The sequence below is a fragment of the Phacochoerus africanus genome, chromosome 1 (genome assembly GCF_016906955.1).
Source record: "Phacochoerus africanus isolate WHEZ1 chromosome 1, ROS_Pafr_v1, whole genome shotgun sequence".
NCBI lineage: Eukaryota > Metazoa > Chordata > Mammalia > Artiodactyla > Suidae > Phacochoerus > Phacochoerus africanus.
This window is the reverse complement of record NC_062544.1, coordinates 36,187,239-36,212,103: the sequence shown is the minus strand read 5'-3', so window position 1 is coordinate 36,212,103 and position 24,865 is coordinate 36,187,239. Positions and strand designations below refer to the sequence as shown.

General features: G+C 35.9%; 1 protein-coding gene across 2 annotated transcripts in view; it reads right to left on the bottom strand.

Moving 5' to 3' along the window:
* The window catches only part of ADAMTS6 (ADAM metallopeptidase with thrombospondin type 1 motif 6), a 322,344-nt gene that overhangs the window by 77,545 nt on the left and 219,934 nt on the right, over positions 1–24,865 (bottom strand). The window contains exons 13-14 of one of the 2 annotated variants that reach the window (XM_047752832.1): positions 19,934–20,079; positions 17,803–17,866 (exon numbers count right to left, since the gene is read on the bottom strand). In XM_047752832.1, the coding sequence (XP_047608788.1) occupies positions 17,803–17,866; positions 19,934–20,079 (210 nt within the window). The remainder of the gene's footprint in view (positions 1–17,802; positions 17,867–19,933; positions 20,080–24,865) is intronic. The other variant, XM_047752915.1, reaches the window with a different exon arrangement.

The window sequence follows — 24,865 nt, the reverse complement described above, 5'->3', positions numbered from 1 at the left end:
GACAAAACTTTCCTTGAAAAAGATACATGCACCCATATGTTCCTTGAAGCACTATTCACAATAGCCAAGACATGGAAACAACCTAAATGTCCACCAAAAGATGAATGGATTAAGAAGAGGTGGTATATATACACAATGGAATACTACTCAGCCATAAAAAAGAACAAAATAATGCCATTTGCAGCAACATGGATGGAACTAGATACTCACATACTAAGTGAAGTAAGTCAGAAAGACAAAGACAAATACCATATGCTATCACTTATACCTGGAATCTAATATATGGCACTAATAAACCTTTCCACAGGAAAGAAACTTATGGATTTTGGGAAAAGACTTGCCAAGGGTGGAGGAGGAGGGAGTGGGATGGACTGGGAATCTGGAGTTAATAGATGCAAACTATTGCCTTTGGAATGGATAAGCAATGAGATTCTGCTGTATAGCACTGCTCACTGCTGTATATCTAGTCACTTCTGATGGAGCGTGATGGAGGATAATGTGAGAAAAAGAATGTATATATGTATGTGTGACTGGGTCACTTTGCTGTTCAGCAGAAAACTGACAGAATATTATAAACCAACTATAATGGAAAAAATAAAAATCATTAAATTTTTTAAATAAAAGTAGCCCATTGAGGGAATTTTAGGGTTTATTTTATTTAATAAACATTTCTACTTTTCAAAAAAAAAATGGAAAATTAACTACAAGTTTTCACACAATGCTTAGGTATTTGCAAAGCAGCAACCAACTAAAACTTCATCCAAGCATGACTTTCAATCTATTCGGAGAAACAAGGTAAAAATGGAAAACTACAGCCCAATTTCAGGACATAAGTATATGACAGCACATTACAGGTTGACTATGGGTGCTATACATAGGTGAAAGATCAATGTGTCAGGTGATTAGTTAGGGAAATATTTGTTGAAGAAGAAAATCTTGAGAGTATTCTAAGAATTATAATAGAAGTATCATACATACTTATTCTTTACCAGATTATAAAGTAGTATAGGTACTGAACTGGTTAAGAAAGAAAAGGACTTCTAGGGTAGAAAAAAACTATTAAGAAATAAGCCAAGTGAGCCATGGGGACATGAAAGAAAAGGTCATATTTTGGGAATAGTTGTATAAAGGACATCCTGAATGAAAGAAAGGAACTGTATGGAAGCATAAGAGATAACATTTCATAGGTAAGAACCGGTTAAAAAAAAACAACAAAAGCCCTGAATTAATAAACTAAGGCATCTTGGAGTTCCCATTGTGGCACAGCGGAAAGGAACCCAACTAGGAACCATGAGGTTGAGGGTTCGATCCCTGGCCTCGCTCAGTGGGTTAAGGATCTGGCGTTGCCATGAGCTGTGGTGTAGGTCCCAGACATGTCTCGGATCTGATGTTGCTGTGGCTGTGGTGTAGGCTGGCAGCTGTAGCTCTGCTTAGACCCCTAGCCTGGGAACCTCCATATGCTGCGGGTGTGGCCCTAGAAAAGACAAAAAGACAAAAAATAAAAATAAAAATAATAAACTAAGGCATCTTGAGCATCACTCACTTCAAACCAAACTAAATAAAAATCTTATTCTTGACTATCTTGTAATGATTAGCCTAAACAGAAAAGAAGTAAAAGATCCAAAAGGAGAATACTACTTCTTTTGGATGACAAACTTGGATGACACTCCGAGATAACATTTCATAACATTTCTGATCTATTCTTTTCCTGTGATAATCACTCCCAGGGTCAGTATAATAAAAATATTAACAACACCTATGCCTTTTCTAAGCATTTTGTTACATGCCTATTTCATGGCACACTGTTCAGAGGACTCTAAAAATCTATCATCTATTTAAGCTCTCTCAATACTCTCATGAGGTAGTTAAAATTAAGAATCTCATTTTACAACTGAGAAAACTGGGTACAGAAAGGCTGCTTAGTAATTGTTTCAGGGTGTCTTTGAATCTCCTTCATCTGAGTGAGAACCATCTCTGGACTCTCTAAATACTGTAATAATGGCATAAGATTTTAACTCTTAAGATATAAAAAAATCGAATAGAATAACTTGGATTCTAGACCTAGCCTTGTCTTAACCAACTGTAAGTTTCTTATTTGCTCCAAACTACTTTTTTATCTTTTTTTCTTTTTCTTTTTTCTTTTTTTTTTTTTTTTGGTCTTTTTGCCTTTTCGAGGGCCGCTTCCCGTGGCATATGGAGGTTCCCAGGCTAGGGATCTAATCAGAGCTGTAGTCACCGGCCTACGCCAGAGCCACAGCAATTCGGGATCCGAGCCACGTCTGCAATCTGCACCACAGCTCACGGCAATGCCGGATCCTTAACCCACCGAGCAAGGTCAGGGATCAAACCCGAAACCTCATGGTTCCTAGTCAGATTCGTTAACCACTGCACCACGACAGAACTCCCCAAACTACTTTCTTCTCCTTTACAAAATGAGAAGGCTACAAGCAAGAATTCTGGAGTAAAACAAACCTGTATTCAATTCTAACTTACTCATTTAATTCACAACCTTGAGCAATGTACTTAATTTTCCAAGCCTCATCTATAAACTGAAGATAATACTACTATTTACTTGTAGGTGAGGATACATATAAACTGTTTAGCTCTGTACCTGGTATATAGTAGCACTCAATAACTATTAGCAGTTGTGTGGTCTTTACTCTAGGCATCCTTAGACTCATTCTTCACCCTTCTCTTGTTCTGCTCTTTATTTCAGGGGAACAAATCTGCAGGCTCCAGTTCCTAGGCTTCTGTGTCAGCTGACTTCTGGTTGAGTTCAGGCAATGGAAGGCACTAGTGGAAGAAGCCAGGGTATTTCTCTCATTTCCTCTCTACCTCGGGCAGCATCTTAGGCAGAAGCAGAATATTTTTGTGACTCCAACTTCAGACAAAACCCACCCCCAACCCCAATACTACGATTCCAGATTCTGCTGTATAATTTCAGCCTCTAGGCTTTAAGAAAACTATCAACCTTCCTATGTTCTTCTGGTAGGAGTGGTGGTATCTTCCTGCTGAAGATTCTCTGCATTAAATTCCCTCTATTTAAATATTCATAGTGGTTTATATTATTATGGTTGGATCTTTACAGATACAACAGTTGATGATGACGGTGATGAAGAAAAAGAAGAGAAAGGAAAATAAGAGGAGGAGGAGAAGAAATAGTGGTGTTAGTGGTGGTACTTGAGAGGCTGAATAGAGATATGTTTCCTTGTGTTATACTTTGCAATTTATTGGTTGAGGGCAGAATTTGGCAAACTTTCTGTCAAGGGCCATATGGTAAATATTTTAGATTTTGCAGTCCATATACTCTCTGTTACAGCTCTTCAACCATGCCATTATAGTATGAAAGCAGCCACAGACAATCTGTAAGTGACAGTCAGGGCTATGTTACACTAAAATGTTATTTATAAAAAGAGGTGATGGGCCGAATTTGACCCAGGAGGTGCAATATGCATATTGGGTATTAACATAATAGAAACATTTGTCTGGCATTTTGCAGAGGACCTAACTTCAATTTTTCAATCAATATAGAATCATACACTTTTAAGAACTGATGTCAGAATATAATTTGCACAAAATGCTTAAACTTCCTGTACAATTATCCTCAAAGTGGTCATACAATCTGTATAAACATCTACAGAAAGATAGATCAAATACTTTTTGGACAGCTGCAATTACTATCTGGATCTTCTCATAACCCACTGGTCTTACCCCTTTCTTCTGGACTCATACTGAACAAAACTAATCCCTAACTAAAAGGTATCTAGACCCTATGTCTTTCCTACAGGCACATAACTTATCATTAGTACCCTTATATCAGGCATCAAGAACTGGCCTAAAGCATCTTTTTTTATATTTAGCAAATACATATAGAAAGCTTATTACATATCACATATGATCTAGGCTCCAGAGATAATGCAATAAGCAAAACGGATTAGGTCTCTGCTTTCATGGCGCTCATTGGAGTTGGAAATGAGAAAGAAGAAAAATAAAGTAAGGTATGGGGATTGATAGTAAGTGGTAGAGGTGGGGGGAATTGTTTTAAATGGTAGGGTAAGAGAAGTTCTCTCTGATAAGGTGGGACTGAAGCAGAGAGTTAAAAGAAACTAAAGTGACTTATATATACACCTGTGAAGTGTTCCAGGAAACATTAAATGCAAAGGGATGAGGCAGGAGTGTGTTTAGTATGTTCGCAGAATATCATGGAATATGGACTGTCTTGTAAATTGGAAAATGTAGTAGACTCCCAGGTCTTTCTGTTTCTAGAAAGTATCAGCTAGTGAGCTCTCTGTTCTCCGGATTTCACTTAATGCTCTGAATCTGTGATGATTAGAAATAAGTTTAGTAAGAGTTGTATATTCTGGTTGCAAAGAAAGAGAGAAACAAAGAAAACAGTAATTTCTTAACAAAAAAGTATACAAAGTATATTTTTGTTTTGTTTAAGAATAGTAGAGAGTAAGAAGTAATCTTTTTTAAATTACTTGAGTATTATAAATACTGACACCATGCAGAAGCTGTAACAGAAAACAGTAGGCATAAGCAGCAGATTTTTTTATTTAAAGCTTGACAAGTTTTCAGCCTCCAAGTATTCATACTAATCAAGCATCCTCTTCTAAAAAAAAAAAAAGCACATAAATTCAGAGAGCAACACTGTATGTCTCAGTATATATGTTGTTCTTAGTAGTTTCTAAGACTCAAAAACTAATATTAGCATTTTTATCACTTTTTTTCAGAGATCTGTGTAAGTAAGCATATTCTATAGACTATCTTATACTTCTGATTATACTGATAGATTAAAAGAAACTGTTTTTGACTATACTTTTTTTTTTTTTTGTCTTTTAGGGTTATAACCACAGCACACGGAGGTTCCCAGGCTAGGGTTGAATTGGAGCTGCAGCTGCCGGCCTGCACCAGAGCAACACCGAATCTGAGTCGTGTTTGCAAACTACACCACAGCTCACAGCAATGTGGGATCCTTAACCCACCGAGTGAGGCCAGGAACCTGTGTCCTCATAGATACTATTCAGATTCATTTCTGCTAAGCCACGACAGGAAATCCTTGTGCCTCCTTCTTTCATTTGCAAAATATACCCAAAATGCCCTTACTTTCAAGAGAAATAAATCCCAAAATGTTTGGAAACAAGGAAAACCTACAAATACTGTATTATGTCTTATGGGTAATAAAGAGTGAAAAGCAAGCCAAGAATGAAAACTCTTTCCCCGCTTTCCCTTTCCTCTTCTCTTCCTAAAAAAGATGAGCAGAGTGGGAAGATACCAGGATTCCTACATCAAAATGCATAAAATTGGCATTTGGTTCTTCTACTCCCTTTCTCTCTTTCCCACCTTCTGCTTCTTCTTTCTTTCTTCCTTTCATGCCAAATGCACTTGTACTTCACTATTACATTATACCAACTTTCTACACCCCCCAAATTTAATGTTCTTCCTCTATAGGACAGCAACATATTCTTAGACAGGTACAGAAGTAGAGGTTGGAGTCTAAACCTTGCTTTGCTTAGCAAATCATGCACTTGATAGGGAACATATTTCTCTTCTTTTACCCACACAGGCATCCTTTTTAAAATTACATAAAGATGGGAGTTCCCTTGTGGTGCAGCAGGTAAAGGATCTGACATTGTCACTGCAGTGGCTTGGGTCATTGCTGTGACACAAGTTCGATTCCTGGCCTAGAAACTTCCACATGCCATAGGCATGCCCACCCCCAATTATATAAAGATGTCACGTTGGCTAACAAGAGCCTTGCTTCTACACCCTCTTTCATAAACTGCAAATAAAATTATTTCCTAATTATCAGATACTGTCTTATTATCTCATTAAAGTAACTCACTAGGGCATTTCCAAGATTATAATTGGTGTTCAATGCATGTAGTGAATCATTTCAACCCCAGTTTTGATGCAAACCTCTCACCTTTTCTCCCCCAAATAGTTTCTGATCTTGGGGGTGGGGTGGGGGGCAGTTTCACTATACATTGATTTTTTTTTCCTTCCCCCAGGCAGAGTTATTTATTTCACTGCCACTTGTTTAAAGTATACATAAGAATAAGGCAAGTATTGAGATCACCTTCTGGATTGAGGTTCAAGAAGCTTCTGTTGTCAATATATAAAAGAAGCCCAGCCAAGAAGGTAAGCATTGGTTTCCATGTTCAAGAAAAAAGAGGATCAGGTAGTGGGTCTAAAAGGTGTTTGCTGTGTTCTCTTTTCTTCTCATTGTTCTTTTCTGTCTGGTTTGTACATTTACTTTTAAAGAAAAAGAAAACAAAACCTGATAAACGTGTACTGTTAGACAAACTTGAATCTAGTTGTCACGTTTGATATCATAATCTTCTATGTAAATTTTCAAAATTAAAGATATTTCTATATGTCTTGTATAGCCTGAATTTAATTTAAACGACATTTTTCCATAGCATGACCCTTTCCCCTAAGCCTATAAAAATGTTAAAAAAAAACAAACTTTTTTTTTTTTTTCATTTTAGGGCCGCACCCACAGCATACGGAGGTTCCCAGGCTAGGGATCAAATCAGAGCTGTAGCTGCCAGCCTATGCCACAGCAACACCAGATCTGAGCTGCTTCTGCGACCTACACCACAGTTCACGGCAACACCAGATCCTTAACCCACTGAATGAGTCCAGGGATCGAACATGCATCCTCATGGGTAGTAGTCAGATTTGTTTCCACTGAGCCATGACGGGAACTCCCAAGAAACAAACTTTTGTGATTTTTTAAAACGTCTCTTTAAAGAACAAAATAAACAAGGAAGCTCTATTCTGTGCTTAAAAGCTAGTCTTTTTTTCTCAAAATGAGATGCACAGTATAAAATTCATACTTAACCTAAAGATTAATGATATTGCTCTTGCTATTTTTTGCCATTATATATAATATATATGAAAGTACATTTTCATAAGTGTAGTAAAGTATATTTATAATAATAACTTGGTTGATACAAATTTGTTTTCTAATTATAACTTGGGACAGAGTTATAAGATTGTTAGTTAATGGATCAACTCTGTACCTTGTCATCACTTACCCCACACATTTCCTTGGGGGCAAGATCTGCAGTTTCAAAATGTTCTTAGCTATCTGGCTCTGCTACAAGGTAAGGTTAGACTGAAAGTAAGGCAGTGTCAAAGATGAGCAAACTCTTTCAGAGAATCTTACTTTGCCACAGTTGCTTCCCAAAGGCTTCATCTGTTATAAAAGGACTAGAATTGTAGTCAGAAATTCCATGCCTTCATGAATTCTGTCCGTAGCACTAGCCTGTGGCTGAGCTTAAGTTCCTCATTTTAAAACACTTAAAAAAACACAAACTTGTCCTTTCCTTTATAAGAGTGATTTGAAGATTTAATGATGTTATATGTAAAAGTACTTTGTAATCTACAAAACATAAATGCATATAGTGAGAGCTACATTGTACAGAGTACAGATTAAGTACTAGGAATAATAGCACTAGATGTTTAAATGTATTATGTCTTGTAATTCTCAAACAACTCTGCAAGTTTGCAACAATCCTATTCTATTTATATAGGAATTCCCTGAAGTTTAGTGAAGTTAGGTTTCTTACCACGGTCAAATAGAAACAATCCTGTTACAGTCCAGATTAAATTTAAGTCAACTTGAATCCAAAGTCCATTCTTTTTTCACTACAATCCTACCTACAATTATAACTTGATTTTTCCTATGACAACCAAGACAATAACACCATTTAATGACCTTAAGCAATGGATTGTAGAAGAAAAAAAACTTCACAATATTGTGTACCTGTAGCAAAGTTAACTGGAAAAACACCCAGGTACTGAGACAGAGGGAAGGGGGCAGGGCATAATCTTTGAAAGAATAAAATAGCAAGTAAGGATACAACAAAAATGGATTAGAATTGATTAGGCCTCAGATGGCAGAAGATTCAACTTCCAGTAGAACTGGAGCCTCATTTTACATTTACTGTAATACATTAAAACGCTAAATGACACAGGTGCCATGACAGTTCCGGCACTAACCATAAAAGGCCAAAAAGTGGGCAGTGGCCCAACTCCTGGCTACCCCCATCCCTTCTCCAAAATAGTTGGAATAAAATTACCCAGCCGATAAAAACTAGCCACCCCATATTTCAGGGCATCTTGCCTTCTGAGATGGCCCACACTCCACCTATGGAGTGTGTTTCTCCCAGGGTCACTCTTGCCTTTTGAGACAGACTGTATTCTATCTATGCAATATGCTATCTCGGTAAACCTGCTCTCATTTTATTAGACCTTGCTCTTGAATTCTTTCCTTCACAAAGTCAAGAACCCTCACTTGGCAGCCTGAGAACTTGCCTGAGACCTGGGATATGACCATCCTCTTGCACCCCATTTTCCTGTAACATCTTTACAAAGGGAGAGGAAGAAAGTGATCTTCCCTCTCCCTACTTTTCCTTTGATTATGAAAATATAGCCCACTTAATTATCAGGGCAAGAGCCCTCTCGCCTGCCAGCTTGTATCCTTCATACCCTTCCTATATAAATTTACTTCTTGCCTATCACTATGTTTCCTGCTGAATTCCTTCTGCACTGAAACATAAAGAATCTGAGCTTCACTAAGTCCTGAGAGGAGTTGTATGGTGCCAGTTAGAAGATTGTGGGTTCAATTCTCATCTGAGGTGTGTGGTATGGTTTCAGTACCATATAAACTATGCTTAAACTTAGATCAGACCACAGATGACCTGGAAAACTCTTTTTCTCCATAATTTTTTTATAGTTTTGATGCATAAAACAAAGGATGAAATGAGATGTTTAAGAAGCAAGATGGCTTCATCCTAGCCAAGGTGGAGCTTAGACTTTTCCTCAAAAGTTCTATCCTATTCAAATTATCAAGTAGACACACAAATCACAAATAATAAGGAATAGGAAAAACACAAAGATTTTCTGGAAAACAGCTAAGCAACACCAGGATGTTCTTTTTGTAAATGTAGAAAAGTCCTTTTCACAGTAGTTAATACTTATTCTTTAGGCTTTGATATAAAATTTGGCTTATAACCTTAATGTTAGCCATATTTTCACTATTGACAAAAATCAAGTTTTCAAGTTAACAATTTCCAGCACTGACCTACAAATTCTGCTACTTAAAATACTTACATTATGCACACCAATTTTTACCCTCTTAGAACATTTTGCCTGATAGTTTTAGGTCATTGCAGTGAAAAACCGCTCAGGAAAGCAGGAAATGCCCAATTAATAGTCATTCTTTTATGCCAGTAAAAAGGATATTTCATACACATAATAAGGTTTTGTTGTTGTTGTTGTTGTTGTTTTCCTATGGCTGCACCCATGGAATATGGAAGTTCCCAGGCCAGGGATTGAATCCTGTGCTGCAGCTGTGGCAATGCCAGATCCTTGAACCCACTGCACCAGGCTGGGGATGGAACCCTTACCTCTGCAGTGACTTGAGCCACTGCATTTGGATTCTTACTGCACCACAGTAGGAACTCTATTCAATAATAAAGTATTTTTTGAGCAGCTCTTAAATACTTTTTAGCAGACAACACAGAACTCGGGTCTTTATTTCTCATTTGTTCATTACTAAAAACTGTTTGACCTTATCAATCATTTATCTTCGTGTCCAAAAAGAACTGTGTCCCCAACCAATGAGCCCTCAGCATCATGATTTCCATAAAACTCTGCTTTTCAAATCCAAGTACCACAAGATGATGACTACTGAATTAGTTTATGATCCCAAATATTCTATTGAACTTCCTGGTTTAATGGTGAGACCAAATTTCATCCAATTATCCTATGTCTTTAACAGATACTCTTGGTTTCCCAGTAGCTTCAAGGTGAAAAGCATATTCATTTGTTCCTGCTCTCACTACTGTCTTCACCTGCTAGTGTCCTGAAGACCAACATGTGTATGTGAAAGAAATAATGCTTGTCTAGATGCTTTTGAAGGCTCCCGGGGGTGACCAGTGGTGATTCAGGAAACAAGCCACCCATCCAATACATCTTAATGCAGACAATCGGCTTCAGTCTGTCATGTGATACCGTTTGACCCAAGGCTGGTTATGTTGCTGTTGACAGTAGTCAGGCCAATTTTACAGCTGGCTATCCTTTTCTGATTTATTTTAAAGTCTTAAAGATTGAGATTCTCTCTTTATAAGTTGTCTCTTCAATTTCTGTGGATCTCTTTCTTTGAAACTAGGGTAAGGGGGTCAGGAGTTAATGGGAACACTGTTGTCTTTCCACTGGAGAGTTCTCTTTCTTCCCCTCCTATAACCTTCAAATACTTGTGGTAGAATTAGAGAGCAAGTGTGGCTATCTTGTTTTTGCGCTTGCTACTTTTTAGGAGTGTTGGCCTACATTGATTCTAGGTCCAATTTCTCTTCAAACCTAAGCAAAAAGAATACTGTCAGCCTTGAATGTTTCAATCTGACTCATCAGTGTAGGTATTCACATAGATGGAATATTAAAGCTGCAAAACAATGAAGTGTTCCTTTGTGGCTATATCTCTCTTTGTCATGGCTACCAGACATTATGACTGTTAGAACTGAAAGGACCTTGTGGTATATATTTAAGATACTGATCCCAGTTTATATTATTTTCTTATCCTTATAATTTTCTACTTTATTCTGTTTCTCTCGTGATTTTAATGAAACTATTTTTTTACTCTAATAAGAGAGTTATAATCAATAATGATATTTAGTACTATATGTAAAAACATAAGAACTAAGCAATAATCTTTAGTACCAGCTGGTCAATCACAGAAAAAAGAGGGTCAAGACTGCTATACTACATGGCAAATTGATAGGTTACGTGGAATGGGTTGAAAGATCTTGAAAGGAATACAAGTAGGGTCTATCAAATATATGTGAATCGGCCTAATGTCTCCTAGTTTTTCTATCTTCTGTTTGAACGTGTATTCTGGGCATAAGTTAGAAAGCAGAGAACAAGTTTCAAAGATTCATGATACTAAATAAGGAACCGTGGTGCTCTTGCTGCTTGACTGCTTGACATGATCTCATTCTGGGCACTGATTTGAAAATTCTTCAGGATCATTTGGTTATCCTTTGTATTATCCCTATTTTTAAAATAGGAGTACAATGATTTATTTTTATTTTTTTAATTGTTATTTCCCCAATACATTTTTTTTTTCTACTGTACAGCATGGTGACCCAGTTTTGTCTCAAGAAAGCTCTTGGATCCCAAATTACAAAGCCAAAAATACTCATGAATTGTTTTCTAGTTCTTGACTGTCAAATTGATTCTAACTAATTGGAAAGTTTTCTCTGAGATGTATTTACAGGGTCACTGAATACAATGTGCATAGTATTAAATTAAGTAAAACATGCACTAAGGCAAGAGGCTGATCTCAAACAAGTGTACTCTCTTGAATCCCTCAAATTAGAGTAGCTTACACAGAACAGACACCCAGGCATTATAGAAAAAAAAGCAAACATTTAAATCATTATACATTTAGAAAAGAGGACCATGGTTAATTTAAAGGATATAAACACAATAGCCCTGTAATGCTCCTATAGTAATGCCCACTCTATGCTAACTAGAAAATACTGAAGTCTTGCTTGCTTTACTCAATCTTAATTCCAATCAATTCACTCTTCATGATTTTATCATTAAATTCTCTGTCCTATAATACACATAGTCTATGCAATAGAAACTTTTAGAATAGATGTTAAAAATATAGTATAGGCATTTCTGCTTTAATATGATACAAAATTTTCCTTAAAAAATCTTTCTGCAGAATTGTACATTAAAAATAACAGGCATATGGGAAAAACAGAGTTAGAGGCAAATAACTCAAAGACAGAAAACTAACATAAACAGTAATCATTCTAATTCTAGCACAATTTTAAAAATACATGGCAAATCCCTAACAAGGAAATAGTGGAGAAAACATAGGCCTTTATCTTTAAAAAAAAAAATGAAATAACAAGGAAGGCTTGAGGTTGCTGGGTTATAGACAAGAGGCAATGTACAAGTAGGCAGAAATGCACAATAACAGACACATAGAAATGACGGTGCTATGGTTAAAGTGAGTAAAAAGAAAAATATAAAGTGAATGGCCAATAGGTACAGTACAATTTTCATCTGCTGTCAGCTGTATAAAGTCAAAATGCAGTCTGACTTCATCTGCTGTATTACCTAGTGGCACAAAACCACTTATGAACTAATTTGTGTTGCAGAAACAAGGTTAAAATGGAATGGATTATATCAAACCTTTAAATTAGCATAGTTTTTCTAAGTTTATACTGAACAAGTGGAAATTTAAAATATCTTACCAAGTCAACTTACCATTGAGGACAACTCTCAGTATGGAAAGAAAATATGGTTAAAATAATAGGTCTAGTATGTGGTAAGCGCTCAGTAAATGTTAGCAGCAGCTGCTACTACTACTAGTTTCCTTATACTTAAGAAGGATACTCTAGAGCACTTTATCTTTTCTCTTCCTCTGAATATTGTCAGGGTAAAAAATACCTTAGTTGCTCTAATAATCCACTTATATTTTTGAGTTCCCCTTCAAAAAATATGACCATAGGGCATGTTCCTTACTAACCTGTCAGTTCTGTGCTGATTTTAAAATGTCAAAAAAAACCCACATCTTATTAGCAATTAAAAAAATGTTTCTGTCATAATAACCATTCATTACCAAAAAAACCCAGAGGTATCCCATTTGTTTCTAAAATGAACTAAGATAGAATTGTTTTGAGAATTATATACATAATTTACTTTTTTGTTTAAAAATTTTTTATATTGAAATATAGTTGAAATCAGCAAAGTGATTTCATTTGTAAATAAATATATATATTTAAATAAAGAATATATATATTCTTTTCAGATTCTTTTCCATTATAGGTTATTACAAGGTATTGAATATTGTTCCTTGTGCTATACAGTAGGAACTTTGAAACAGAAATAGACTCACAGACATAGAAAAAAAAAAAAACTTACAGCTACCAAAAGGGAAAGTGGAAGAAGGGATAAATTAGGGCTTTGAGATTAACAGATACGATTTTCTTTATAACAATTATTTTTTCTATTACATAGCTAGACTAGCTTTGTGCTGTCCAATACAGTTGTCATTAGCCACATGAGGCAATTCAACTTTATATTAATAAAACTTTAAAAAAATTCTGCTCTTCTGTTGTATTAGATGCATTTCAAGGGTTCAACAGCTCTTCTGTTGTATTAGATGCATTTCAAGGGTTCAACAGCTAATTTGGCTACTGATTACAAGGCTGGACAATGCACAAAAAATATTTCCATCATTGAGGAACATTCTCTTGGACAGTGCTGGACTAGATTATGTGTTTTGAAAGTTTAAAATTTCATGTATTAGATTACATTTTAAAAGGCTCTAGTTTATACAACTTGTGCTCAGACAGCTTTACTAACTTGGAATCTGGGTTCAGTAGGTGCAAACTATTGCCTTTGGAATGGATAAGCAATGAGATCCTGCTGTATATTACTGGGAACTATATCTAGTCATTTATGATGGAGCATGATGGAGGATAATGTGAGAAATAGAATTTATATATATATATGTGTATATATATATATATGTATGTGTGACTGGGTCACTTTGCTGTACAGTAGAAAACTGTCAGAACACTGTAAACCAGCTATAATGGAAAAAAATAAAAATCATTAAAAAACTTGGATTAACATGAAAATAAATTTCAGTTTGGTTTGTCTCAAATTCTGAACTAGTAGAGACAATATTAATGAAAAAACAATTATATTTATATACATGATATAGATATGTTATAGATACCTATATCTCCTTAACATTTGCTAAAAGCTGAAACAGAAGACAAAGATAGTATTAGAAATGTCAACCTACCAAGAGCAAGCTCTAGAATATGAGTATCTAAACATAGTTCATGGGTAAATGCAACAAGCCTGAGATGTGCCTGGCAGGTTGTTTTTATTTTTCTGTGACCCATCATACACTATCCATATTACATAGCACCTGTGTTATTAGGGCCAAATGTGTGCCTATCTCTACAATTATATAACAGAAATAGATGCAAATTGAGAGGTGGGTTTGGCCTTCTCACTCCTACCTAACATGGTCTAATATACAGTAGTTATTCAATTCTACCCTTGCATAAAACCTCTATTTTTCTAAGATTCATGTTATTCATCCAAATCACTATTTGGCTTCATCATTGCTTTCTACTAACCTCATGGTGGTCAGTTTCCCTCATTTGTTAAAGAGCTTGATAACTGCTCACTATACACTCCAAGTCCTAAAACATTCTGAGTGAATCCACCATCCACATGGAAGACTCCCCAAATTCCTTAGCCTTGAAGTTCCTTGAACTCCTTCACCTCCACTCAAGGTTAGGCATTTACTCCCATGGCCATATTCCAGATTTGTCCTTATTGAGAAGAGGCTCATGTCTCATAACTTAAATTCAAATACACTTCATTTTCTGATTCTCTCACCTGCTATGTATCACTCCGTTTTTCCTACAACACTGGTTCTTTAAATTTCATGGATATTTCAAAGTCAGATCCTTAATTTTTTCCTTGCAAGCCCTCTTTAGACTCCCTAGTGTAGAGTGCATGGCTCAGCACTTCATTCTCACCAGCTTCCTTAAATTCTTCTTGATTTGTTTACTGTTCCGTTGTAATTGCACCTTTTTCTAACCCATTTTCATCTAAATCTGAGGCTAGATCTCCACATGTTGCACTTAATTTTCTTTGTGCCTAGAATGTTCTCATTGTCACACTTTTCTGGCCAGATCCAATTTGCCCTTCAGATAGATCTTTAGCTTTCTATGGGAAGAAATCCTTAAATTCCTATTTACGCTATGTGCCAATTCCATGTGCTTTTATAGCACCCCATACTTATTTTGTCCTATCATATCACTTATCATTCTGCAATGAAATTTTCTGTGATTTCCCAAGAAATTATAAAATCCTTAAAGGGCAAAGATTGTCTCTCACACTCTAGCACAGTCTGATACAGAGTAGGGACTCAATTATTTGTTGAATGAATGAATAAATAATGTTGGTAACAATCATTGCAATTTAAGCCATATGTAATTACTTCAAGATGCAAATTTCATGGGATTAAATATGATATATAAGCTATAGTGTAAATGAGGGGAAATAGAGCAGGATATAGAAGATTAGGAGTTTCAGGCTTATAGGGAGTAGGGAAGGTGGCAATTTTAAATATGTATTCAGGCTAGGCCTCGATGAGAAGATAAAAGTTGAGTAATAGTGAGGTAAGGGAGTTAGTGATAGGGATATTTTGGATGGAAGAGTATATAAGACAAAAAGAACAGTTAATGCAAAAGCCCTAAAGTGGGAGCATGCCTGGCATTTATAAGGAAAGAGGCTTGTGTAGCTGAGGCAAAATGAATAAGGAGAGAAATAGTAAAAGATGTTCAGAGAAGTAACAGAAGGCCAAATAGTATAGGCCTTGCAGGCCATTGGAAGAATTCTGGATTTAAGTAAAACAGGGAGCCTTTGAAAGGTCTTGAGAGAAGGATATATTCAAATTGAATCACTCTGCCTCTTATATTCTTCTGTAGGGAGCAGAAGTATTATTGGGAAAGCCACTGAAAAAGCTATTTAGAGTAATTCAGTGAAAGATAATAGTGGTAGCAGTGGAGACAGTGAGAATAAGTCAGATCTTGATATATTTTGAAGGCAAAGCCAGTGGGATTTCCTGAGGGATTGGATATAGGCTGTGAGACATAGAAAAGAATTGAGAATGAATCAAGGATTTTTGGCTTGAGCCAGATGAAGATGACATCCGAGATGGAAAAAACTGTTGAAGAACAGGTTTGTGGAAATGTTTTGGAGATAACATTTGGACATGTTAAATACTATATATCTATTAAAAGTTTAATAAATGGTAAGATTTGAGTTTAAAATCCATGGAAGAAGCTGGGCTAAAAATGTAAATTTGGGGGTCAAATAACATAGGAATGCTATCACAAGCAATGAACTGGATGAGATCATCAAAGAAATGAGCATTGATATGGCTGAGAAAAAGACCAAGGGGGAGTTCCCATTGTGGCTCAGAGGTTAACAAACCCAACTAGCATCTGTGAGGATCCCAAGTTGCTATGGCTGTGGCATAGGCCGGTGGCTACAGCTCCGATTTGACTCCTAGCCTGGGAACCTCCACATGCTGTGGGTAAAGACAAAAGAGGAAAAAAAAGAAATAGGGGTAAGTCCTGGGTACTCTAACATTAAGACATCAAAGAAAACAGTAGGCGCAAAGGAGCATGAGAAAGAATAAGATGCAATACAGAAGGACAACAAAAAAGTTAGAGTTTCATGGAAGCCTAGTGAAGGTAAGATAAACACTCACAACTGACTATTGGGTTTAGCAACACAAAAGACATCTGGGACTGGACAAGGGCACTTCCAGTAGAATGATGGAGGCAAAAACTTGATAGGAACCACTTTAGGGGAAAATGAGAAGAGGAATTAGAGAGGAATTAGATATAGTAGGTAAAGTCAGTCTTTTGAGGAATTTTATTTCAAAGGGAGCAAAGAAAATAAATGGCAGGTTTTTTGCTTTTGTTTTTTAAAGATAGCAGAAATAACAGCATGTTTGTATATTTATGGAAAAAGCCAAAAGAGAAGATGTTGGAAGAATCATCTACATATCTATGAATAACCAAGAATTAAGATAGGCATAGGGTTGGAGAGCAAAAGAGCATAGTGTGGGTGTGTGGGTGATAGTGTGATGACATGAAATTAAAAGCTGTGGTTTTTACATAGGAGGAAGCAAAAATTATCTGGGAGGAGAAATGAGGTATAAAAAAGATAGTCAATTCACTTCCAGGCCCAGTCATTTAAAAGCTAAGGGAGAAAACCTATATTCTTAACTTTGGGGGCTGCAGAGGAAGGAGTAGCTTCAGAGGAGAGCCAGGTTTTTTTTTTTTTTTTTTTGGTCTTTTTGCCTTTTCTGGGGCTGCTTCCGCGGCATATGGAGGTTCCCAGGCTAGGGGTCCAATGGGAGCTGTAGCTGCTGGCCTACGCCAGAGCCACAGCAACGCAGGATCCAAGCCACGTCTGCAACCTACACCACAGCTCACGCCTACCCCGGATCCCCAACCCAATGAACAAGGTCAGGGATTGAACCCGCAACCACATGGTTCCTAGTCGGATTTGTTAACCACTGGGCCACGACGGGAACTCTGAGCCAGTTTTAATTAGAACAAGAATGTGAAAAGAAAGAAAATTTAGAGAATCACCATTCCTGCACACTTGCATCTCTCACAAGTGCTTTATCTTAATAAATCTATTTTTTGCCTATCAAAAAAAAATTGGAGATGTCAGGATATAAAGGGTTTTGCTGATGATGGATCATGAGTTTCCAAGGGCGTAGAAGAGTTTCAGTCGTTGGGCAGGGATAAGAAGCAAAAGAAGGAATAACAGATTTATAGGATTGGAAGGCAAGAGACAAGGAATGATGTGGAAGCTTGGGACTTACTGCAGTGGCAAATACAAAATGGGATAAATGGAATAATAAGATTAATCCTTGTTCCTTGAACGCAAGAAAGATATTGGTGGCAAAGTTGTGAGTGTTGGGGGCCCAGGGAAGTTCAGGGGCTGTGTGTTTCTCTTTTGATTCCTATCAGGGGAGAGTGTATTTGCTTTTAGCACTGTTGATGGAATTGATGGACCTGAGGCTGGTTCCATGTACTTTGAAAAATTCATGTGACCCTCATACACATGGATTTCTGATCAAATAGCTCACAATTTTAAAGATTTCCCTGCTCCAGGGGAAATGTAAGCTAATTTTTAATAGCAGAGTTTGGTTTTACTTACATCTGTGTTGCAGGAGCGATACCGTTTCCTTTCCCCAAGGCAATATTTTCCACCTCCTGAAGGTCTGAAAACACATTTTGTTTAACATGTGAATGTAATATATTTAACCATGTAAAGAGTACATATACTGCTTGATGAAAACATAAGAACATTTACTTTAAAAAGATACAAAATTAGGCATTTTATTAGTTATTAAAATAATAGTCATGCTGGTGAGGGCAATAATAATTACGGTTGTTGAACATAAAAATTAAGGTGATTTACTACGAATAACTTTATAAGCCTCTTAATTGTGATGATATACATTCTTAAGAAAATGCAATCACATCAATGTATTTTTCTAATTATCCTAGTAAACAGGTACTCAGTTCAATACAATGAGTTAAAAAATCATTTACAATGAAAAGCCATTTGAATCATATTCAATAAAACACATAATCTGATGTCATATGTTCACCAAGCAGAAAATGGAGTTTAGTTTTTTCTCCCAGACTGGAAATAAGGAGAGGACCCTAAATAACTTTCTGGAAATAGCTTCAGTTCAAAGTTTTTAATGCACAAAGAAATTTCTATCTCATTTCAAATAATACATGGAGTTTTTAAAAATTAAATCTAAACATCAGAAGGGCTTGCATTATATAAGTACTTTATGTTACACTCAAATTAATGTGTCAAATATTTGTTTTACATGAATTGATTTTTTGGAGTATTTAACATTAGGGAAAGTTATGTTATCATTTGGGCATACAGTTTTTGACTGGAAAAAACTAACTTGTTCTTTTAAAAGAAGTCCATGTCATCTTCTTAAGTATCTAAGTATATTATTTATTATCATAGGGTTTTATACTTTTGGTTATTAAATTACAGTAGCCTTCAGTTGGACTTAATTATTCTGTACTTGTTTTTAAAAGATCAAGTCTAATTATAATTTTGGCTCAATGGTATCAATGGGATAATTAAAGTTACACTTTGAATATACTGTGAATGCTGAGAAAAGACCCAGCTTGAATCAGCATGGGAGAAATGGGTTGGTCAGACAAAAACAAGGTAGTGGGGATGGTGGTGGCAAAGCTGGTTTATGAGTGGGTGACGGTGAGCTCTGTTTAGCAGGAGGGTAAAGACAGAAAGTGGGAGAATGAAAACAAGGAACAATTTCAAGTTAAAGAGTATAAAAGAGAAGAAAAGAGATATTTAGAGAGAGAAACTAAAGAGAGGGATCCTGAGTTAAAATGAGAAAAAAGAAAAAATAAGAACAGACCATCTTTTACTCTAGAAGGGGGAAAAAAGCAGAAGTGATATCAGAACATTATTCTGCCTCAAATAATTGTCAGGAAAGAAAGTCCTCAACCTGAGCTCTAAACCAAAATGGGAGCTTTTGACATGAAGCAGCTAAGGAGCAGTTCAGTCTCTGGGAGGACACGAAAGACCAACTAGAGGAATCATCCACCTGTAATGGGCACTTGTGGGAAGAAGGAGCAACACAGCTAGCAAGGAATACTGATGGAGCTGGCTACATGCCAGGGGGACTCTGGCTGGAGAAAAAGAGTGGTGGGAGAGGAGCAGTCTGACCTGCATAAAACAGTCATGGGGAGAAAAGTGGTGGCAGCTCTGGAAGATGATTAATGGGGGCATGTGAATGGAAACTATTTTAACACATGGGCAGTATTCTTTTCATTGTGATTTGTGATGCGAATCAAGGCATTTCAATCCTTGAAGTGCTCTCATTGGTCCTTTTAATACTAATGTAGCAGTAATAATTTTATGTGACATGTGAAAAGACCTCAGGTTTCCTGGGAATAATGGTAATGTAGCTTAGACCAGACCTGGATTCATCCATAATTCAGTACTTTTTGGAGGAGGAAATCTATCTGATTATTACTAAATTAAAAGTCTGGCTATACCTGGGATAGATACACAATGCTTTTCTCTTTTAGTTACACAGCAAGGTGAAAAGAAGAAAAAGAAAGTCTGCCTAACAAGGCTCCTCCACTTTCCTGTGCCTATTCCTCGTTCTGAAGACAAGTACTTGGCTCACTGGTGAAACGTTTTTACAGATAACATGTGAAACCGCAGCTTTGAATCATTTCCAACTGTGTCTTTTTGTTGGCTCCGGCTTACTTTAGCTACTTACGCTGGACTGTCACAGTGTCTTAGGGATGAGGAGACGCCTCCCCCGCAGGTCCTGCTGCACTCTCCCCATAGTGACCAGGGACCCCAGCCCCCATCTACGCTCTGGGGCCAAGTGCCAAAAGGAACACAATCTCCCTGATAACACCACTGCAAGATTTCACAGAAAACACAGAATTAGCTTTTAGGCAGATAGAGCTATCAGGATAGAAATACATAAGGATCAGCAATGACCAATTATAGGCATTAGCATTCTCCCAATAGATAACAGAGTTTTTTAACTGTGTTTAGACATTGGTAAAGGTACATGTGATCTGCAAATTATCTTTACCTAGGCAATGATTTATAAATCTCTAACAAGTACCAAGAGTCTAAAAAACTTTACTTCTTTTTCCTTATTTTTCCTCCTCCAGACTTTTAGTGTTTCACATTATAGAGACCTCAAAAGTCTTTTTTAGATATTTTAGTATTAAAACTTTTTTCTTTATATCCCACTATTATTAGACTCATGGAATGATAATGCAATATGGAAAGTTCCCCAGTAAGGAATTTTTATGATGGTAATTGCTTTTTCTTAAAAAAAAAAAAAAGAAAAAAGAAAAAAAAAGGCTGGTTGAGGCTACAATAGTAAAAGAATGTGCTGTGGCATTTCATCTACATGAGTACTGCAGACATAATAAAAGTAATGCCAAGACACTAGGGACGGGGTACAAAAAAACCCTTATACACTGACTGGCCATGTGTATAGGTCCTGCATGAACATGTGTACTGGAATTCCTTTCAGCCTTACTCTCTGCAATAAACCACACATACTGCACATAAGTAGAAAGCCAGGAATAATTTATCAAGACACAGACATGGCATAATCAGCTCATAACTCTAACATGATAAATCTTATTTTCAGAATATGGTAAAAATGAAAATCTTTTTTAAAAAAACAACCCAAGCATTTCTAGGCTTTTATTGGTGCATTTTTTTCTGAGTTATCAAAATTTGACAAACCGTACTGATGTTATGGAAATTATTTGTTTATGTGAAAAAAATATGGAATATTATTAGAATTGAGTAACTGTCAACAATGTTAGATTGTTAAGTAAGAACCCTTATGTTAAAATGTAAAGGGATTATGGCATGCGATGCTTATAGAGTAATCAGCCTATTATACAAATTCTGTATATTTAGAATTCTTCCATTTGCACTGTTTGTATTGCTACTACTCTAGACCAAACTGGCAAGTGGAATAGCTCATTACCTGATCCCTTGCCTCACTTTCTTCTACCTAAAATCAATCTATTCCCCCAATGAGTTCTCAGAGAGCTCTTTTAAAAACACATTATCACATCACATCACTTTTCTTTTTTTGGCCATGCCTGCAGCATGTGGAAGTTCCTAGGCCAGGGATCAAACCTAGCCACAGCAATGACCCAAGCTGCTGCAGTTGACAAAGCCAGATTCTTAACTCACTGCACAAGAAGGGAACTCCTCATGTCACTTTTTTGCTTAAAAAACTGTGGCAGTTTCCCTTAACTCTGGTCAACAGTGGCCTTTGTGATCTAGCCGCTCCTCATTCTCCAGCGTTATTCTCTCTTGTACAGAATGTTCCAGACATAATGGCCTTCTCTTCTTTCCTCAATATGTTAAACTTGTTTTCTCCTCAGGTTATTTGCATTTGCTAGCCCTCCTGGGAGTACTCTTCTCCAGATTCCATTTATTGTTCTCTTATCATTTGGTCTCAGGTCAAGTGAGTGTCACTTTATTGCAGAGATTGTTCCTCGATCACTCTCTTTCTGAAGTGCTGGTACTTCACTACCCCTCCTTGCTTTCCCCTCCCCCATCTCCAGGATGTACAAGAGATTACATCTTCCGGTTCTAGTGTCCACTGCTACCACTACTTTAAATTAGCCTGTTTATTTTTCAAATAACTTCTGTATTACTTTTTTCCTCTTCTCCTTAGTAAATGCCTTGAGAGTTACAAGTGGTTATTCAAATTTAAATTAATTAAAATTAAAAATTCAGCTCCTCAGACCCACTAGCCATATTTCTAGGGCTCCACAGCCACATGTCGCTATCTGCTACAGTGTTGGACAGAGCAGATATAGATCACCAATGTTCTAACTGGAAATGCTAAATGTCTAGAACAGTGTTCAGAATGAAGTAGATATACAACAAAACTCTAGCGAATGAATGAATACTTGAGTTAAATTACAGAATACTGTGTCTTATTTTGGTTACTACATGTCAGGAAGGAACTGGACATACTGGAGGGTAAAGAAAGTAAAATTTCCTGGTAGTTTCCCTGGTAGGTGACATTCAACAAACGTTTCAATAGTTGTAACAGTATAAAGGACTTTTATAGAGAAGTGCAGAGCAATTATCATTCATCTATAAAAAACTAGGCAAAAAGAAGTTAGTATTCAATTGGCTCTAAGGCCAGTAGATTGGCTCTAAGGCCAAACAATCTGATCCTAAATCAAATAAATATTAAAATAGAACACTAAAAAAGACTGAATTTTAGGCAATTAAAATTACCATGAAGAAAAAATATCATCTGTCCAAAATGATAAAGCAGAGGCAGTTGGCTAAACCAATAATATAGTATCAACTCCAGGAGCAGGGCTACTACCAATGTACATGTAAGAGGGAGAGAATATTCCAGCTACCAGATTATGATTTATCTAATTGATCTTGAAGACCCATCATTTGTATAATGATATACCAATTACATTAAACTTTTATTCATATAAAAGTCACAACAGTGGACCAAATAATCCCCAGTTTTACACTTTTGTTACTGCAAGTAGCTGTGTGTAAGAATACTTATGTCTGAACCTATTTTCCTATGACAGTAACTGAGCAATGTAGTATTAAATAGCAATTACTGATTTTTTCCCTATAGCTTCTATTAATGACAATTAATACTAAAGAATTCCAAATCTTAAAACATGCCTATTTTTTTCAAGTTGGAAATTTAGCATTACTTATTTCAAATAATAAAATTTGATTTTACATTTATTTAAGCTGCACTTAAAGCTCAAAGAGACTTTACAATTCATGTGGTCTAAGCACTTCATTTTTTCAGAAGAAAAAAATAGAACCTGAAGGACCTTGTCCAAAGTCACTTATTGTAGAAAAGGATTGTCCATCCAAATAACACATAAAAAATCAGTGGAAAAAAATCATCTGGAGGTTAGAATCATATATTTGAAGACAATAATGAATAACGTACTTTACTGAATTACTTTTACTACATAAAATACAAAATAACACTAGAGATTAAAAAAAAATTTTACCTGCAAATATACAACCACATGTTATAACATACCTCCTTGAATATTCTCATAATTAGTAGAGGAAAAAACTCACATTTTGCATTTTTCAGGGGACAAAATTGTGAAGGTCACAAAATACTGAAAGATTTAGGTTCTAAACATGTTTTGCATGTTTCTTGGATGCTCATAGAATGTGGAATAAGGAAAGTCACATAAACTCTTTTGTTTTCCTTTTAAAACTTATCCTTAAGGTAAAAGATAAACACAAATATTTAGTTTGTAAAATGTTGCTCAGTTCTTACCATTAATTAACATCTACACAGCAGTAGTATTCCATAAGTTTTTGCTAAACCTTTAATTGCATAAATTCATGCCAGTAATTTTATCTATTCCATGGAGTTCTAACATAACAGACAATATATTAGAAAGTTAATTAACACATACATGGTTCAAGAATGATTTATAATAATAATTATCAGTCATCTAGCAGTTGACAAGAGACTACCGACTAGTTCAGCAATTAACAACTTTGTGTAGGAAAAACTTCAGTCTATTCGTTGACTGTATTACATTCTAGTAGTATCTTTGATCTAAAGCAAGTAATTTCTTTCTTATTCCTTTCTCTTCCCTCCCTTCCTTTCTTCCTTCCCTTTCTCTTTCTTTCTTTCCCTTCTTTCTTGTATTATTATTACTGTTATTATTTTGGCCACAGGATACAGCAGCTTGATGGGCTCTCAGTTCCCAGACAAGGGATTGAATCTAGGCCCAAGTCCCATCCACTAGGCCACCAGGCAACTCCCAAGACATTTGTTCCTTTTCTTCAGCTTCCTTAACTATAAAGTAGAGATTAAAATCAGTTTTTGATTATAATATGGTTTGGATGAGGATGGCTTTTAAATTAGTTCTATGTAGACATACCTTCGAAAAAGTTAAAAATCTATCAAATGACTTGTTTAATTTTCTCTCTGGCAAAAAATGTTCTTTTGTACTTGTTTAGTTTCCCCTCATCTCGTATTTATAGGAAGAGATCACTTTGGAATTTTTACTACTTCTCTTTCTGGTAGTATTAAATATCTTGACGTTGTACATGATTTTAAAAGAAACTTAATTTACTTAATACATTTTTAAAGAAACTTATAGGGAACCTCATATGGATCAAGTTATTTGAGCTAATATTCTAGATGATAATATTAATCAATATATACTAAGATTTTAGTGTAAGTCATAATTAATATAATTATACTACACCAAATAAAGCAAACTGAAGTTATACAAATCCTATAAGCACACTAAAGGTGAGAATTTTGAGCATTATATTTTCTATTTTTATCCTTAACCCGAAAGGGTCAAAACTAAAAGCTCTAATTCCACAGGCATAGACTTTTACTTCATTTCTTGATACAGAGAAGTTAAATATATTCGGATGGAAACCAGTTTTTAATCTTTATTCCCAAGAATTATACACAATTCAGTGATTTTGGACTATTCTAAATATGAGTTATATTATTTCAACCTAAATTATCCAGATAAATTGGATAAACCTGGCCTTCTTTTTTGCTAACTCAGTTGTGTTTAACCAGATTCAGAAAGGTGAAAAAAGTGAAACTATCACATCCCTAAAATAAAATTTCCTATTGTTCATTCTTGCTTTTCACATTCCTTCTAAA